Source organism: Protomyctophum parallelum, assembly GCF_964188405.1.
Source record: "Protomyctophum parallelum genome assembly, chromosome: 10".
Classification (NCBI taxonomy): Eukaryota; Metazoa; Chordata; class Actinopteri; order Myctophiformes; family Myctophidae; genus Protomyctophum; species Protomyctophum parallelum.
This window is the reverse complement of record NC_139704.1, coordinates 43,172,344-43,186,614: the sequence shown is the minus strand read 5'-3', so window position 1 is coordinate 43,186,614 and position 14,271 is coordinate 43,172,344. Positions and strand designations below refer to the sequence as shown.

General features: G+C 41.2%; 1 protein-coding gene across 2 annotated transcripts in view; it reads right to left on the bottom strand.

The window, feature by feature from the left end:
* phactr2 (phosphatase and actin regulator 2) overlaps positions 1–13,744 on the bottom strand; it is a gene marked incomplete at its 5' end in the record, with an annotated part of 48,010 nt that extends 34,266 nt beyond the window's left edge. For both annotated transcript variants that reach the window (XM_083775402.1, XM_083775404.1), the window contains one exon: positions 13,606–13,744. In XM_083775402.1, coding sequence (XP_083631528.1) covers positions 13,606–13,744 — 139 coding nt within the window. The remainder of the gene's footprint in view (positions 1–13,605) is intronic.
* Between the last annotated feature and the right edge of the window lie 527 nt (positions 13,745–14,271).

Sequence of the window (14,271 nt, the reverse complement as noted above, 5' to 3'; positions counted from 1 at the left end):
GCCTTTTGTGGCGGTTCTGGACAATGTGGGTCCGTTAGATTGCGGACGTTATTAGGTCAGTGTCGTGATCTCCATAGATGGCCATATATGGTGGTGTGGCGTGTCACGAGGCGTGATGTCACAAGGCGTGACCATATATGGAGGCGTGATTTCACGAGGTGTGACCATATATGGAGGCGTGATGTCACGAGGCGTGACCATATATGGAGGTGTGACGAAACTGCAGGTTTTCATAGTAATCATAGTAAATGCGACCTACAGTCGCAAATCCGAGCTGCTCCAGCGCCTTCTTCTTCTATAACTTTTGCTATATGTTTGCATGTCATAATAGGTGAATATTTGGCGATATGCTAACATTTGTGTAGAGGGGAAAAAGGAAAGGGCCTTGCGGTCAACAAAGTAGGGCTTCATTGGTGAAGTGGATACATCTTAAATGTATGTTGGAGAGGACAGTACTACCGGTAAATAAATGTAAAGATGTTACGTTTGGGAAAACCAGTCCTCTTTTTCAGATCCCAGATAATATAATTGACATCCCCTTATAGACTGTGACCTTGTTGACAGGAGAGCCAAAGGGCTATAGGCAGCGGATGAGAATGACCAGGGAAGGGGAAGACATTCATCAAATATTAAGCAGTGGTCTCAGCAGAACAAGGGGCTAATAATTGTTTAAGTGCAGCTTTTTAGTCCTTCCTCCTCTCCGCCTTGATTTATTTATTAACCTCTGTTGCTTGTTGAGGGGGGCAAAGTCTCCTAACACATTCCCAAACAAAATTGACAGAATCTACATAAACTGTGTGTGTGTGTGAGTGTGTGTGTGTTACATACTGTGTGTGTATAGTGTACTACAGGGGTAGGCAACCTTTGGCACCGGTGCCTACATTGGCACCAGGGGTGGTGATCACTGGCACACTGGCAGTGAGAGACAGGCTTTTTGGTAAACTATTTTAAAAAAACATAGTCAAATAAATAAGTCCCTCACATTTGTATGTAAATTACATCCTGCACATAATTCTACATTCATTAAAACGCGGAACTCTGAACTGCATGGGGAGAGAGTCGAGTTATTGCTCTGAATCTAATGATCATTATAAATTACAATGTGAGACAACATTTATAAAAGGAAGGGGAAAGGTTATATTCCAACATATTTTGATTGTACACACATTTTGTGTACAATCAAAATATGTTGGAATGTGGTGGCATTAAAATTAATGATTTTTTTTAATTTATTGACATCAAACAAACATGACACTTTGTTTCCAAAAGGTTGCAGACCCCGGGTGTACTACATGTACTACGTGTACTACTGTAGGTGTACTACGTGTATGTACTTATGTTAGGTGGGGCAGGGGTAACGTTCCTACTACTGGGCGGCTGTGTCCAATGATCCGTGGGTCGGCGTTTCGAATCCCGGCTTCTCCTGTCCACATGTCGAAGTGTTCTTGGGCAAGACACTGAACCCTTACATTGCCTCCAGTGGTTGCCACCATTGGTGTGTGACTGTGGGAATGTTCGCCGCTTCACCTCCCAATGTATATGAATGAATGGACCATTGTAAAGCGCTTTGAGTAGGCACGTAAGTGCATAGAGAAGCGCTATAAAAATGCAATCCATTATTATCATTACTCCTACCATGGAGACTGAGGTTCGAATCCTGATGCTGCATTAGTGACTCCTACTGGTTAGTCAGGGTGCCTGCTGGTCTGGTACTAGGTCCAGGAGGAGTGATGGTGTGTTTCTCCCGCAGACATTATGCCCTCCTGGTGAAATGCAGTGGCAATTAACCCCAGTGTTTTGGAAGAGACATGTGGTTGTCTACACAGTCCCCAGACCAAACAGTAGGTGTGGGATAGTATACACATATGGGACAGACATGGTAGAAGGACAGAACATTGGGGAGATAAATAATAATAATTAAATAACTTTTTAGGTTACAATATTACTTTCTGAGCCAATATTTTGAATGAAACACAAATTGACTGGGAATGATACAAAATAGAGTAGGTTAAGAATAGAGAATAGAATAGAGAAGGCCACAATAATGTTGTTATTAAAATGCAATTCTATCAGACACATTTCTATGGTGAACAAAATGACACCTACTGTATATCACCATAACCATTATTCATAAGGGAGGTGATGTATTTGAATTGGATTGTACTTTGCTGTGAGTTGCCCCAACAACTGACTACAAGCAAAACAATTACACTAGCTGCAAATTAACACTTGACATTGACTTGTAAACCTACATAATTAATTTCATGTATTTACTTTAATTATATCTTTTTAGAAATGTGACTGTCCTATGCAGTTGTTTTTTGCATACATAAATAATCTCCCAAATGTAAAGCTGTGTTTATGTGACATTACAAGTGTTACCATCAGCCCAGCTAGGACAGGGACTGGGTGGCGCCCTACTTAGTCCAGACAAACACAACACTGAAGTGTTGAACAGGCTTCTTTTATGCAAGCCCAATCGAATGGAAACAAGAAGAAGCAACTTCTGTGACCTTATTATCTATAGTCATTTTTATCAGACTAACTATCAGTATGCATAACTGGCAAACACAGTAGCATAATGGGCAATAACATTGGTATCCCATTTAGACCAGGGCCGAAAAACGGACCTAAGTTTTCTGGAGAAAAGAAATCGTATTCGTAAAATTCTAAACAAATAATGTTGCTATATATCATCAACAGCTAATGTGACACAGAGGTGTTCCCATCTTGAAAGGTGCAACAACGTATAGTTGTTCCAGGTCTAAATGGGTTTATAAACTAAAATGAAAATTGTGCAGAACATTTAAGAATGTGATTGATGTTTCCTAATCCTAATAGCAATAGGCTTTGGCCTCAATTCAGGAGATTTGAATAAAATATGATTTTACCGCCACAACACGACATTTGTCGTAATGCATGCATGGCGTTTGCTACAGAATCAATATTCAGAAAGACTTCTTCTAATGTCTACTTAAACTTCCCATAGGGAATGCTGACAGTACAACTGTATATCCTGATGGTACAACCTGATACATCCATTATCCTTCCATCCATATTAAGTACATTACCTGTATATAGTATACATACATTTCCATGTCTATACATACATCACTGCTGTGAACTTCCAATGCATCCAATGCAGTTATTATTTCAGGGTGTTGTTAATACTTTTCATAGGTTAAATATAAAAGCCACAACAGACCTAACCACTTTCAACCTGGAATTTAGGCATGTTGTTACATGTGAACATTTTCAAACATTTTGGCTACAGTTTCACGCAAAGTATAGTATAGTATTATGATCTACCCATCCATCTGTGTGGTATCATCCTTAAGGTGACTATATGTAGTCATGCATTGCTTTGATGATGTAGGAGCTGTCATTTCTCGTACTGTTGCTATGCTCGCCTGAAACCCGATCTCTCCTGTTTGTTGTCTTCTATTTGGTACTGCCATTATAAGCAGCAATCACCGCTAAAATGTTGCAAGTATGAATCAATAGCTGACATCCTGCCAGCCAGCCAGGGAGAGACAGCAGACAGATGAAGTAAAGCCAGGTTAAGGGAATATAATCTGGGCCAGTAGCAGAACAGAGCAGCAACCTTAGGTTGCACACTTCACAAGGATAAACAGTGTGTGTGTGTGTGTGTGTGTGTGTGTGTGTGTGTGTGTGTGTGTGTGTGTGTGTGTGTGTGTGTGTGTGTGTGTGTGTGTGTGTGTGTGTGTGTGTGTGTGTGTGTGTGTGTGTGCGCGCGCGTGCGTGTGTGCATTAACTTAACACTATATAAGGTCATAATAGTGCAGACAAAACAAATCATCTATCCCTCTGCTGCAACAGCTTACAGCTAGTCTATCCGTCCTGTTTTGTCAGATATGCCACACTGCAATTAGTCATATTATTACTGCTGTGGAGATTCAACATGGGCATTGATTTTAAAGCATACTGCAAGCGCCATTGGTTTTTATGATGATGATGATTATGATGATAGCTATACTTTGGCACCCATCCAGCCGTTTCCCTCTGGTAAATGTTTGTACTGTTCGTGATCGCTGCTCAAAGGTTCAAAGGTTCTTTTTGGTGCATTTAAGTTGACACATTTATGCTGTCTTTGAGTTAACAGCACTCAATACAAGTCACTGGTAACCGTTTATTTTATTTTATCGATGTCACATACATTCACATTGGTCGAACATATATGCAAGCAGGACATTTAACACAGTCAAAACTAAGATTGACCAGATGATAATCCAATTATACGTTCCCTATAGAGTATAGGTTAAAACATGAAGATATTTGCCTCTCACTGACTAACTATGTATGTACAATACCTGGCAATTTGGCATGTAGTATGGAACTATGGATATTTACACAGTTGCTACATACACCTGTCAAACCGTCCGTAAACGTGATGCTCTACCAGGTGAAAGTTTCATCGCAAAAGGAAATAACCTGTATTTGGAATTGTCGCGTTTATTTTTGTTTGATAACTGAACAAGAGTGGACATGCTTTAGAGATACACTTTTAGACACTATAGACACTTTGCACATTGACTCCTAAACGAAGCTGAAGGTATAACATTAATTGTGGGTGTATGTAGGCCTACAGTTCACATCAATGAAAGACAATATGTTATTACCTTCAGCTGCATCCATTGGTGGGAACGGTGGCACCTTCTAAAGTCATGAGAAATAAATGTCCAGCTGCAATCTCAGCTGCCACCCCCCCATCATTACACCATGTATCTTTCCTCTCATGCACTCTAGTGACTAGAGGCAATCACCTTAGTGTCAGTATTATAACAAACCTGTCCCATGTAAACAGATATTCTTGTGCACAATTATGAATCACTTTGGTTGAATAACCATATGCAAATATGGACATCCACTCTGACATTCCATTGCCTCTGCCCTGCTCAAACACGCATGGCCAGTTGGCCATACACACACACACACACACACACACACACACACACACACACACACACACACACACACACACACACACACACACACACACACACACACACACACACACACACACACACACACACACACACACATTCATGTATGTATTCACATTATACAAACTGACAGATGCTGCTTTGACTTGTAAACGTTTCCCTCAAGAATATGCATTGGTGCAGACCACAGCACACACACACACACACACACACACACACACACACACACACACACACACACACACACACACACACACACACTGCCCAGAGGTCAAGGGAAAGAGTTTATTTCTGTAAAGCCAAATTGATAGACTAAAACACTAATGGGGGAAAATAACTGTAAAATGTATGCTTAATTATGCATGAAAGTAAATGGCTTCCAAGCGTGTGTGTGTGTGTGTGTGTGTGTGTGTGTGTGTGTGTGTGTGTGTGTGTGTGTGTGTGTGTGTGTGTGTGTGTGTGTGTGTGTGTGTGTGTGTGTGTGTGATACATGTATTACTGAGGAAGATCCCATTACATTTGTCACTGTCTAGATAAATGTTGGAGCATCAAACTAAAGTTGCAGGTTGTCTTTATTATTATATTTGTATTATTATTATGGACTGTATTATGTTGATTGATTGGATTTCAATCAATTGGCAAACATAATACAGTCCAGAATAATAATAATAATAATAATAATAATAATGTATTTTCTCTTAGTCATTCACCGGATGCTCATGTGCCTTAATGTAGCCTAACTGTGGGCAGATTTACAAAACCCATAAATCTGTTCAAGTTAAGTAGGCTCATCGCCGCCGCTCCATAACCGCTTAAAGTATATCTTTTAATAAAATTGTGATCAGCTAAACCAGAACTTGTATTATACTGCATGAAAACGGTGATAATAAAGGCTTCATTAACCGTTATAGACAGTTACGACTACTACTACTACTTCTACTACTACTACATATACTACTACTACTTCAACTACTAAGTAAGTATACTTATATAATATAGACAGTACTATATCAAATGTGTGCAATATGTTTGTTTCTTTTGTTGAAAACTAGACAAACCAGATCCAGGCAGTAATTTTAAAACCAGAGACCTTGATGAAAACTCATTCAAATTATCTGTACCAACCAAATACAAGCTTGGCAAAAGAACATGTATAATAAGCTGTTAATTTGCAATGGTTAAAGGCGATGTGACACACAAAATGCAAGCAGGGCTTTCATATTATAGTATTTAAAGCACGGTTTCATTTTCAGATTGGCCTTGACACAATTTTACTCAGTTTACAATTTAGGCTCCTATCCAATGCGATTTACAAAGTATGAGGAGACAGACTAAGCGGCATGGACCCTATTCTGATTGATAGCACAGTAAAGATGTTTATGCTTTCAATGTCTAGCTACCGTAACCACAGCACAACACAGAGCCAGTTAGATGCACATACAGTACGGGTAGCTACTGCACCCACAAGGAAAGAGGGAAGCAAGTGTAAATATTGTCTCTGTCACGTCTGTGTTTTAGCTTCTGATAAACTAACATAGAACCACAAATACTGACGGCGACAGAGAGAGAGAGAGAGAGAGAGAGAGAGAGAGAGAGACAGACAGACAGACAGAGAGATCGAAAGAAAGAGAGAGCGAGAGAACATGTTATGAAGGAGACACTTACCAGCATGTTCCATGGCTGGACCCAGAGAAAACTGTCAGCAATGTGAGCTGATCCGTCCCTTTTTCCCCGACACTCTCCCTCCCTCCCTCCCCACCTTCTCACTGTCTCGTCACTCTCCCTCTCTCTTGCTCGTTTCCCTCCCTCTTGTACAGTCTCTCCTCATCTTCGTCGTCTCCCTCCCTCCCTCTGTCTCACACCATCCCTCTCATCTCACCCCCATCTCACCATCTATACACGCTTATCCCCTGTGCAACCATCTTTCCATTAAAAGTTAATATTTGTTTCCACCCCTCTCTCTCTCTCTCTCTCTCTCTCTCTCTCTCTCTCCCTCTTGGCTCTCATTTGCCCCTCCTGCTCCTAACTGCTCTGTTCGTGACGTAGGTGGGTCAATCATCTGCCTCACAGGGACCAACTAGGGTTACTAGGCAGAGGAGAGAAGAGATATAGAGGGGGAGTCAGAGTGAAGGAGGGAGAGATGGATAGTGACAAAGAGGGAAAGTAAGGGCAGCGGCATGGGGTCATAACATGTCAACAACTTGTTTATGCAAGTGTAAAAATGGCAGCTATATTGATAGCAACATGTGAACATACACATACAGTACACAGATACTCACAGATAGGCAGCCAGTCAGATAGACACATCAACTGACAACACACACACACACACACACACACACACACACACACACACACACACACACACACACACACACACACACACACACACACACACACACACACACACACACAGAGAGAGACAGGTATTGCAGCTCTCTCATTCTTTCTCTCTATTTTAGAGTAGACACAACAAATCACACCAACACACCAACATGTCTCTCTGTTCCTGAGATTTGACTGGCTTGATCTTTGACCTTTTCAACCCAACTTATTTGGGGCAGCCTACTGATCATTCTCACCAAGTTATTTAGTTCACATTCAATTTCACAGTCAGATACACAAACAGATACAGATAAGTGATTACAATACCCTGTCATGCATGCATGCTTTGCTATGTCTGCAGAGAAATAACAATCACAGGTCCCTAAAGTGGTCTGAGGAGGAGCCATCCATACAAAGTGAGTCATATATATGCTAGACAAGGCTTCATAAGTATAGCAACATTGTGCAGTGCATGGTGAGTCAGAATCTGTGCTCAATGTTCTATCCGCTGTTTAGTATTAATAGACACATGGACTGTCTCTCACAAATGTAAACGAGCACAATCGCATGCACATAGGTGCATGCTCACACACACGCACACACTACATTAGCAGCACATACTGTACATTTGTACAATACTTAAAAATTATTTCCCCCCCCCCCCCCCCTTTAATACCTTTATCTATTCTTACCTCATTTAACATTTAATTTGTGACACTCTGTATAGCAATAATGAGTAGAGCAGTGTCAGGTCACAGCTCAAGGGTCGTAACAAAGGTTGTTTAAGGCAACGTTAAAGCAAGTAAACTGTACACTGAGCAGAATGACCACACAGACTATTGCCTATTAAGCTATTGACAACTATTATTCCATTTAAATGCTACAGTAGTTCCTCTACCTCCTTCTCCCTCTAAAGGAGTTGTTAATGTTGAATCCTTAATTATAACAAGCCAGGATACCTTTCAACACTTCAACATTGCTATGTTTTATCTGTTGCAGATGGTTAGCAGGCAGAACTGGTCTGGTCAACATTATCTCTCATCCTCTTGAGGCTAAAATAGCAGGGGAAAACGTTTGTGTGGTATATGTACACAAACTGTATATGTAACTCTCTCTCTCCCTCTCTCTCTCTCTCTCTCTCTCTCTCATATGTGGATATGATAAGGGACTCCTTCCATCTTTCAGCCACTGTCTCTCAGATCAAAGTCCAAATTCAATTTCCATCAGAAGCATCCAACCTAAACACCATTGCGGATGCAATTGTGTGAGCACTATTATTAGAAACTATGCGACATAATGACATGGGAAAACATCCTGTCTGTATGTTGCTGAGGTGTTCACATAGAAGTAAAGGCTTATATATTAACTGCAGAGTTACTTTTACAACGAGGGAGGAGGGGCAGGTTTGTGGGATGGAATTAATTGGCCACAAAAGAGCCACAAAATACATTTATTTTGTCATAATCAGATTTAGTCCATGTGCCAAACTTTTCATGACCAACCGCCATTTTAACACACTTTTCACGTTGATTCCATTTCTTTGATATAAAAGCTTTTTTCTCCCATTGGCTGGCACGTCACAAGGACCGGTGTGCTGTGCACCTTTTTCTCATATAAGATGTAAGTTTATCATAGACAATACTAATCAAAACCTATAATCATCTACAATCATCTACTGCCTTCCATATGTTCTAAGATTTTTGTACAGGATCTCCTCACTGGTCAGTAAGAAGAATACATTGAGGACTCTAGTAGGAGCAGTCAATGCATTAATACCACTAGCATAGGCGGAGCTTGAACTTGACACCTGGGGGTGCGACTGCTTGGCCAACGACACCCGCGCGCACGCTTTGTGTGCGCGCGCGATTTTTTTGACCTTTATTTTATTATTTTAGCCTTTTTACAATGCCCTAACCCCTAAAAATGAGTTATTTAGGTAGTACAGCAGCTCACACACATACACACATGCACTACAGCCATATAGCGAGTCATCATATCATGATAAGAGAGATGATTACAAACTACAGTCAGAAGATAAGTTTAAAAAAATAAAAATAAAAAATAATAAAACTTTATTTTTTTTATTATTTTTTTGCCAGGGGGTGCAGTGCACCCCCTGAACCCCCTCAAGCTCCGCCCATGACCACTAGACCTGTATGTGCCCGTCGGCCACCGGCCTACTTGAGAACGATGCAACTTGGGAACCTAATAATACCCGTTGTCAACTTGTCATAGCACCCGTTTTAACTGTCTGTCTGTCTGTGTCCTACATGGAGATCTCTGTATCGTCCTGTGTGTGAAGAGGGCAAACTGACTGACTGTGAAAAGTGGACTGGTTAAGTAATCAATTGTCAGGTGTGGGGTTGCCATGGCAATCAATTGGCTGAGGCAGAGGCTGGAAATTGCAAAGGTGAGGGGACTAGGTCTCATTAGGCCCACTGTCAGAGCCTGACCAGAGCCTTTTGTGGTGATTCTGGACAACCGTGGGTCCGACCGACTTGATACTGGGCACTGCACTCCCTGTGGGGGTATGGAACGCGTGTGGGGCGGTGGGGCAAACGGTTCTCGAGTTACGTGCATTACAACCGTACACACAGACACACGCACACACACGCACTCATACAGAGATGTGGCGCATTTATAGTTAGATTCTTCACATTCTTAAACATAATTTGCTTTTGACTAATTTCTGTTCCATTGCAAACACTGTCACTTACTGTATATTGGCTATGCAGCACAAACGTTAAGCAGCGCTCTGCCAATAAGTTAAGTCAAGGAGTCGGGTTGGCCAATCATCTGTGCGTGTGTGTGTGTGTGCGCTTCTTGGTTATTCGATTCATCTAAAAAGCAATGGATAGACTCATTATCAGAATAGAATCGATAGTTGCAGCTGCTGCTCTACTTTAATTTTCCTCCTCGCCCACTGTTGTTCATTCCCATGGCCTTCTGCTCTCAACGTGTCTTCTCATGTCTTTTCTCCATTTGTTTCTTTTTTCCATCCTGTCCTCTCTTCTCATTCGTTCTCTCCTTCTCCTCCTCCTCCTCTTCTTGCCTCTCTCCTCTGCCTGTGTAATTACATGACTAATATAGCAGTTGTTGTCAGGAGGACAACAACGGAGCATAGCTATGGACATTGAAGAGTCAAGACCACATTATCCCAAACACACATTGCACAAGCTGAACTGAACCTGAAGTTCAGTAACTGTTGTTAGAAACTGTTGAACTGTTAAACTTGAATCAGTAGGCCTACATGAATTTGAATATCTGGGACTATGGGAATTATAATTAACCCATGATTCTCTTTTAAAATCAAAGTAACAGTTGTGAATATGGTGACAAATCCAATTTGGCTATTACGTTTTATTAGTATGACCACACACGCAGCAATATTGTCTATGAAAGTCATGATTGTCTCTCATATTACATTCTGTTAGAGCAACTGGACACCGACATATTAGACAACCTACAATATTGATACATAACCAGCCCTGAAGGTTCAAGGTTGTGCTTTAATGTTACATATTGTGTACAGGTACATACTGTACCGTACATATTGTGTGTGTACCGGAGAACAGGCTTGACCCCACTGTCAAGCGTCATCAAGCTCACAAGATGGATTTGCATTGGTCACGTGTGCAGAATGGACCCAAGTGCCATCCCAAGGGTAGCCATGAGATGGACACCTCCAGGGAAGAGAAAAAGAGGCAGGCCCAAAGAGACCTGGAGAAGATCTGTGGAGAAAGAGATGAAAGAACTCGAATGGACCTGGGGCCAAGTGCAGCACTGGGCAGTAGACAGACAGCATTGGCGTTCATTGGTGAAGACCTTATGTGCTATCCAGCACGAAGAGGATTACGTAAGTAAGTAAACATAGTGTCATTGGCTGTAAACGTAGTGTCATTGGCTGTTTGCAGGCTGTATCATGTGATGTATGGTGATTGATGATTTGATATGCTTCTACAAACCTGTGAAATGTGCCTTTTAATGTTAATTAATTATTTCTTTTAAATTTGTAATCTTTTAATGACTTTTGTAAGAGCCAAAGTGGTTATAATGTGATAACAAGGACTATCTGTATCTGTGCAAAGAAAGGACTTTACTTTTGTTTCGTTTTTTACGCATTTTCTATACTGCTGCTTTTTTCACTAAACTCCATTACCATCATCTGTGCTGCCTCGTGGAGTCTGTTTTGAGTACTGTGGTCCAGTTTCTGCCTGTGGATTTACAAATACAGTGTGCCCCACCTGTGCATTACGTGTCATCTCAAACCTGTGTCAAACTGGCGAATGTGGCTACTAGACATCTTGGAACATTATTTTTTGGAAACAAATGCCACTAAAACTTTAGATATAGCCTACGATTCTTATGGAAACGGACCTGAGTTTCAACTGTACTTAGTTTTGAGTCTACACCAAATCTCTTTGCAAAAAATAGCCAATCTACAAGTTCATAACGTGTCGCAGGCGCAGCATGAGAATATCTGTCCACAGAGAAACGCCATTATTAGACCCTGGTTTGTGTTTACTGTAGTGTAGCCTATTGCCTATCTACCTGAATTGTCGGTGTATGCAATTCATTGAATTCAGCCTTGGTCTCAGCTTTTCTGAGATAATTTGGAACTTTTTTAGTTTAATACTATAGACTAGTACTCTCTCAAAGTAAAAAACAAACACTGATTTTACTATGTGTAAATTGCAGCACCCAGCTGGATGCTCTTGCTACTGTAATAGAAGACCTCAGTGGTGCCGACAGCTTGTGCTTGTGAGTTGTGACTAAATCAGATCCCTAGCATTTTAGACAATTAGGATTCCAATCTCATGTCCTATCTCTTAATTACATACCATTATGGAACTGCAGTGTGCAGCAAAGGCCTGAGCATTGATTTAACCCTGAGTGTACTTGTTTAAAAGATTCCTAGCTAAATTAACACTCACATGGATGGTGTGTGTGTGTGTGTGTGTGTGTGTGTGTGTGTGTGTGGCACTCGTGTGCATGTGTGCCAAGTGCATGTGTCTTTATTTTATAATTATGGTCAGCTAGCTCCCCCTGGTGCTTTATTTATGAAATTATGTTTGCTGTTGATGACTAACTGAATTGAGCACACTGGGTTTTTTGTGTGTATTGGCACAGCGGATTGTATTTAATAAATACCCTTTGTTTAGCGTTTTTCATTTTCATTTTTTTCACAGAATCAAAGGGTTTATGGCCATGACTCACCAGGCTCCTGGATGGATTGATTCTAGGCTTAAAATAATTGATATCAATATTTTTGCAAATCTCTATGGGAAAAATGAATGGCCGATTTTTCAGTGAGTCCAGAAAACCACGTACAGGAGCAGGAGCCCCTGTGCACATTTCTCTCTCCTGGTAAAACTCCTCTCCTGGTAAAACTCCTGGTAAAACTCCTCATATTCGTGAATCCACTTGCAAGTGGATTCCTGAATGCATGTATATAGACAATATTTTAGGCCAATAAAAAAATACTTCATACCAAATTTCCCACTTTAAACAAAAGAAGCCTGTCGGCTGCCGGACTATATCACTGTTAGGTGAAAAGCCTGGCTGGTGACTCCATGCGTATCTGAGGCCTGCTGTCAGCAGGGCACAGGTCAATGACAGGGACTGCAGTGCAGTACATGAGATGTTGATGACTAACTTGGGTAGAAAATGGCAAATGAAATTTCAAATATAAAAACACAGGTCTTTGATTTTAAGCACTCACTAAAACCGAGCATTCAGGGCTGGTGAAATACTGTAACGACTAGGACCAGCAACATGATATGCTATCCAACTTAAAATCTAGAGTAAACCACTATACACTGCCATTTCCCGTCATTACAATATGAACACAGAGAGATTGCTGTTGCAATTAAAGATAAACATAGAGCTGGGAACCGCTCAGACAATTAAGAGTGGGAAGTTTGGGGATCTTAGTATAATCTGATTGACAGGCGGAATTGACTTTAAAGAAACACGTTTTTGTTTCTGAACAAATCATTTTTCTAATATTCTAGCCCACAAAATAAATCAGGACCGATGCGGTCAAAAAACAGAAAAAACTTGTTTCTTTAATGTCAATTCCGATCCCCTGACCGAAAAGCTGGTTATGGTGGTTTCAATCACTAAGATGTACAGTAGCCAGTAGCCTAGTTCAGGTTTTAGGTATAGGGACAGTGATGGTGTGACATTGCTGAAGAAAGTGACACCCACTCTGTTCACTCTGAGGTTTACACAGTATATATGTCCTAGTTTTCTCAGCAGCAAATAAACCATAAACCTTTATGTATTAGATGAAATATAATAGGCAATAGCTTACCTGACTGTGCACGTCGGAGTCTGCAGAGGATTCTGGAGCGGAAACCAGATGAGTCACTGTGGGATCGAACCCTTGGATGTGGCCACACCAGAGGGAAATGCCTCAATTCAGGATAACTATCCACCGCCTCCTCATCCATCGTGGCTTTTGTCCGTAGATACTGTACTACCGTATGTGTGTCGTGAGTCGTGACCTATGGTCGTGACTCGTTATGAGGAGGTGGAACTGTGGTAAAAAGTTGAACAGAAGTCACTCACTGCACCTCCCCTTTTTACTTCCGTTGGTCTCTAGATAGAATTCTGTTGTGGGTTGATGCATTTGTTGTGATATAAACAGATGTGTGCCACACAGTGATGCTACTGGTCTGTGCATGGCACAAATTCATACTATCTATGATGTTGAAATGTATGAATAGAATAACTACAATTTCAGGTTTTCTTTTTTTTGTGCTCTGACTTGTGCTCTGTGCGATATCCTCTTAGATCAACAACATTTATAAAAGTATGTGGGTCGCACTCAGAGTGACAGATTGTTTAGGGTGCAGCCGACGCTGGTTTTTCGAGAGTCTAGACTAGTCTTCTTTCACTTTTGCCCTCCCCCTACCCCCCCCCCCCCCCCCCCCCCACACACACACACACACACACAGTGGTGCTACTGGTCTGTGCA